Source organism: Aristolochia californica, unplaced genomic scaffold (genome assembly GCF_029961685.1).
Source record: "Aristolochia californica isolate CCGP_79_NKW_82.1479 unplaced genomic scaffold, dmAriCali1.0.hap1 SCAF_3, whole genome shotgun sequence".
NCBI classification, from domain to species: Eukaryota; Viridiplantae; Streptophyta; class Magnoliopsida; order Piperales; family Aristolochiaceae; genus Aristolochia; species Aristolochia californica.
In genome coordinates this window covers 12,345,329-12,350,599 of record NW_027181992.1, presented here as the reverse complement: position 1 = coordinate 12,350,599, position 5,271 = coordinate 12,345,329, and the positions used below count along the sequence as shown (strand labels likewise).

Genomic DNA, 5,271 nt, shown 5'->3' with positions numbered 1-5,271 from the left:
CGAATAAAAACCCAAAACTTACCTAAAGGATCAGATTGCAGTTCAATTTTTCTCGCCAAGATCCAATTTTCTTCTGATCTTCATGAGCCCCAAATCCCCATTTTTTATTCCCAACTCTCACTTGTTGCTGTCAAATCCTGACTAATTTGAAGCCTCGCTCAGGCCCTTGTTAAGTTAACTAGCCTGCTAGCGAGGTTCCGAACCGAACTATGGTTCACTCAAACTTAATTCGTTAACTTAAATGAGCCCAATCTTAATCTTGAATTTGATTCGAATCAAGATAAACTAAACTGAATCGAGCCAGAACCAAGCCGAGCCGCTCATGAACCAACTCGGTTCGATGAAACCCTAATTGATGTTGGATTAGCAACGATGAAGCAGCCAGACTAGTTAATTCGTTTATACGCAACAGCCCCATTTGGAGATCCAGCTAAATTACTTTTAGAGCATCTTATTTCCAGAGCAGCTCAAAGAGGTATATTCACGAACAGTTTAATCTAGAAATTGTGCTGATGAGGTTAAATGATATTATATTCAGCATCCAAAATATTCTAGTTATAAGTATCCTGGGACTTTCAAATACTGTTGGATAGTGCTGTTCTGCATAAATGATGACATGGTAAAGTTGCTTGTCATGACAACATTTCCTAGATCAGTGTCTGCAAATATTATTAACTTACTTTCGTTACAGTGAAAAAGAGTATCTGTGAAGGGACCAGGAGGGCTCTTTCCAAAGTTCCTTGCAAGCAAATTCTATCTCTGGCAATTTTCCCGAGCTTCATTCAAACAAGTGAAGTGTACTCGGCATCAAATATTTAATTTGAATTGATTAAATGCCAATAATTGACCATATCGAGTGCTAGACCTTTCTAGAACCATTTTTTTTTTCTTCTTATCGGTGTAATTCAGCACCATTTCCTTCCTTTCATGGCAATATTTTTTTCTCCTCGGGAGAAAAGGCGAGAAGGGCTATGCCATCACAGAATATGCCTCCTGAAAGGAAGAAAGGAAAGAAAGAATAGGTAGCAGAGTGGGGATCGCAAAAGTTGGTAGTGATAAATGATTCGAAGAGAAGATATTCGAGAATGGGTGTCATTTGCAGGGACGCCCTCGGCCCTATTCTCATTCCTCATGCATTAAGAATATTAATAAAGGTTGGGCCAATCGTCACTGACCTTCCCAGTTCGCGCAGGAATGTCAAACAATACAGAGACTCGACTCGGGGGTATTGCAGACCGATTCGGTCAAAAATACGGAAAGATATTTATTCTCTTTGAGCCTTTTCTTTGAGTAAGATAAGGGGACCAGTGCAGTCGGGTATCTACTGGAGAAAAAGCAGATCCAAGAGGACACGTTTAACCACCAAATCTGCTGAGTTTGAGACTGAGAACCGGGAAGGTGGGGCTGCTTCTCCCTAAAAAGCCCGGGAGAGAGAGAAATCGATTCAAATAACACGAAGACAGATAAGAAACATAAACGGGTTGATATAACATCAGGTCCTTTTAATTAGACGTTTTACATTCATACCCTTTTTTTTTTTTCATCTCCATCTCTGGAAAGGTGTAACCAGAGTCCGCGATGGTCGACGAACGCTCACATGATCGTGCAGGAATTCGCATTCTCGTCGCTGAAGATGTCGTAGGTCACGGAGATGTACGTAGGAGGATACACGTATGTGGAGGGAGAGGCCGGTCCCGCATAGTATGAGGCCCCGTAGCTCCAGGACGGATACGAGGTGTTGTACCTGACGGCGTAAACCGGCTGCAGTCCTGGAGGGCTGTGATTCGATGCCACGTTTGCTGGTGCCGGGCTCATGGGCTCGCTGGACTTTGTGCCGAGCGAGGCGTCGTCGTCGTCGTTGCCGCCGCCGCCGCCGTTCGAGTTCGGAGGTGCATTGATGTTAACTTTTTTCCCTTTTTTCTTCTTTTTCTTGCCTAAACCGGATCCGGAACCGGAACCGCTGGGAGATGGATTATCGTCGAGCGCGGGGTTGTCGGAGGTCGGTTTTTTATCGGACGGTGAGACGGTCGGAGTTCTGGGATACACGTCCGGCTTTTGCCTAGTCTTGTTACTTTCTCCGTGGGGATTATTACTCGCGAGTTCCACTGGCTCGGTGTCTTTGGCACGAGGTGTTTTTCCTTCTTCGTTTTCCTGAGCTTTCATCTCGGTATCCGATACGCCATCTTCGCTGCTATTTGCCTCTTTCACCTTTACTTTCCCCCCGGACTTGGATTGCTTTTTGTTCTTCCTCTCGCTTTTCTCCGGCCAAAGCTCCGCCGCTTTCCCCGATTTAAAAAGCTTCTTGATTAAAGTGTCGGTGTCCACGTTTCCAGTGACCGTGACTTTATGCTGCTGCGAATCAATGGTCGTCGTATAAACGCCTGAGCAAGAAATAGAGCATTTAACAAAGTATAGAATCAGTTCCAGCAGTTGGAATTTCTTCCCAACTAAAATCAAATCAAGTTATCATCCCGTGACAGGGAACAGGATCCTTTCCTTACCTTCGACGCTTTGTAGAACTTTCTTAACTTTCTTCTTACAACCTTCGCAATGGATAGAAACTTTCAAAACCCATGTCTGAGAAGAAGACACACAAGGGTCTTAGCAGTCGGAAAACTGATTTATAGACGAGAAAGATACGTAGGTACTCATTGAAGGCTGGCTCGGCCGCGGGCGTACCTGATATTTGAGAGGTTCCGCTTGTCCTTCAACTTCCGCCATTAGAAACGCAGCGGAGAGTGAGCAGGAGATTGGAAGAGGGGTTTGAATGGGTTTTAAGAGCGCAGGCGTAGCAGGAATCGGAGAAGAAAGAGGGAGAGGGAGAGAGCGAGAGGCGAGAAAATTGGAATGGCGAGCGACTTGACGCTTGGGGAGAGTAAAAAAGGTGAGTGGCGGAGGTGGTGGAATGACAAAAATGGCATCTCGCACGTACCTTCGAGAGATACTTATCAGCGAAAATTATCGAAAACACCCTCGCGTTACCCAGAGAATCAGAAACCAAACACTCCATTCAGAGACGCACCACACCCTGAGACGCACGAGGAATACTCACAGGACGGTGGCTGAAAATTGCACACGCCTAGTCTAAATATCAAATCCTTTATTTTCCATTCTTAGGCTGTGAGAGTTTTAATTTCAGTTTGGGTTTTGGACGGAAATGAGGACGGAGGCGAGGAAGATCATTTAATGCTCTGCCATGAAAAGCAATGCCAGTCCCTTAAAGTTGGGAGGTTAAGACCTTGCTGTTATGAGTTCTGGCCGACTGCACTCTGCTTTTTGTTAAGTCGATAAGCTTTTTGGAAAGGAAAAGAAATTAAGACAATCGCTGCGTCTGTGCCTGCCAAAAGAAAATTATCTAAAAATTTATAATGTATATACCGACTAATTTTTAAGAAATTACGATTTTTTTCATTTTTCTAAATCATAATTTGTTGATATTCCCACGAAAATGCCTTCAGACCTTATTGAAACGGAGAGAAAAGAAAATGGAGATAAGAGAAAGAGGAAATAAAAGAAAAGAAAAGAGGGGTTTTTCTCTTATTTGGATGCGTATGGAAAATGTCAGAAAAAAATGTAAGAGAAATATAATTTCTTTTGTTAGGATATACATAGAAAAAAAATAGTAATATTTTAAAATTTTGATGATTAAAATTTCTTTTAAGTTTCTATTTCTTTTCTTTTTTTTTTTTACCAAATTTCATCAATTTATCAGATAAAAATTATTAACTGATTTTCTCTCTTCTTTTCTTTTCTCCCGATGATTCTTTGCTATCAAACACTGAAAATAATTTTATCTCTCTTTTTCTTTTCTTGTCTTTTATTTTCTTTCGGTTTCAAAGAAGCCCTTAGTCTCCTACTTTTCTCCTACCGTCATTATTCCTCACTTAAACTTACCTGCGCAAAACCCTATTTTCCACCCATCTCATTCTCGAATCAGAACTTTTTCTCCATTCTTATTCTCTTTACTCTCTTGTTGAGTTTTCATTAGAAAATGTACCATCCTCTTATCAATTTGCTTAACAGAGAATAGAGGTGGTATCTAACCTAGCCGATTCGCGAATAGCTCGAGTTTGGCTCGATTTGATTCAAATAAACCCAATCTCGAATAGAATTCGAGATCGGGTTTTAGACTCATTTAAGTAAACGAGCTGAACCCAAACAAAGCTTGGTTCGGTTCACGAACTCGCAAACCGGCTCGTTTACTTAAAGAGTTGGGAGTCGGGATCGAACATGAAAACTTTCCCTCCTGAATTTTCGACTGATGCAAACTAGTGTTTCCAACTTCCCGGCACGACTGATCCACACGCATTGCATTGGTTGAGCGTCGGTCGCAAATTTTCCTCCGTGTCCTCCATCGTGCGTCACGATCGGAGAGAAGGTAAGCAGTGGGGATGAATAGAAAAAGGGGTATGGGTTCAAATTTTTGTTTGTTGCTATTTGCAGGTAGAGGTTGGACTTGTACCTGTTTGGATTCTTAAAAAACGAAGAAACACCTTTTTGGGTGAGTAGCCTCAATTGTATTCTTGGCTCTACGACATGTTGGAACATAGCCAAGGTTGGCGTTGGGTGCGCTGTTGTCAATTACAATGGTGGCCGACGTCAAGGTGGTGACAGAGGCCGGCACAGGGCGTTGCTCTCTACGTGTGGCCAATGGTTGAAGATGACCTCCAAGGTTCGGACTGAGTTTGATGTGACTCACCTATTCCGAACAGTGTAACCAAGTCGGTCGGGCTCAGTAATCCTAAGAATTTTTTTTTTTTTAAGTGTGGGATTTGAACCCACTCCCTCAACATAATGTTTTGTAAAATGACCTCTTGGCCATCTCACTTCAAGTGTTATTGTTGGATACATGTAATAGAGATTAGAATAATTATAAATCAATATATTTGTTTTTTATGCTATTTCTCATTTAATTCATATGAATTAATTAATTTTACATGTATATATGAATGTATAAATGCATATTTATGATACTGTTTATCTTATGAAAATTTTTATTTAGGCTTTTATGCATATTTTTGGTTGACCTAAATATAAGGAATTAATAATTGGCATCAATTTTAGTCAATTATTTTGGTGTCATATTTTTGTTTACATTTGAATAATTAAGTAATGACCACAACATTCTTAATTATGAAAATGTCTAGTGACATTAAGCTCAGTCACATACAGTTAATGACATAAAAAATATGATTAATCATGAAGATACAATAATTTAACTCCACAAGGTAAATATTATATTTAAGTGATTAATCAGGATGGGATATAAAT

At 40.9% G+C, this 5,271-nt stretch overlaps 1 protein-coding gene across 1 annotated transcript; it reads right to left on the bottom strand.

Annotated features, from left to right (window-relative positions):
• Window positions 1–1,430: 1,430 nt before the first annotated feature.
• On the bottom strand, window positions 1,431–2,855 carry LOC137960352 (heavy metal-associated isoprenylated plant protein 35-like). The gene is made up of 3 exons (XM_068807947.1): window positions 2,680–2,855; window positions 2,502–2,577; window positions 1,431–2,381 (listed from the first exon to the last, which is right to left on the bottom strand). Exons 1-3 carry the CDS (start codon window positions 2,719–2,721, stop codon window positions 1,594–1,596), a joined length of 906 nt encoding a protein of 301 aa, XP_068664048.1. The 5' UTR covers window positions 2,722–2,855; the 3' UTR covers window positions 1,431–1,593.
• Window positions 2,856–5,271: the final 2,416 nt, after the last annotated feature.

Excerpts from the sequence above, each read along its gene's own strand:
- LOC137960352 (XM_068807947.1), bottom strand. The coding sequence starts at position 2,721 with ATGGCGGAAGTTGAAGGACAAGCGGAACCTCTCAAATATCAG. Across the intron at positions 2,578-2,679 it reads CGGAACCTCTCAAATATCAG|ACATGGGTTTTGAAAGTTTC; the intron begins GTACGCCCGCGG and ends TCTTCTTCTCAG. Across the intron at positions 2,382-2,501 it reads AGTTCTACAAAGCGTCGAAG|GCGTTTATACGACGACCATT; the intron begins GTAAGGAAAGGA and ends TTTCTTGCTCAG.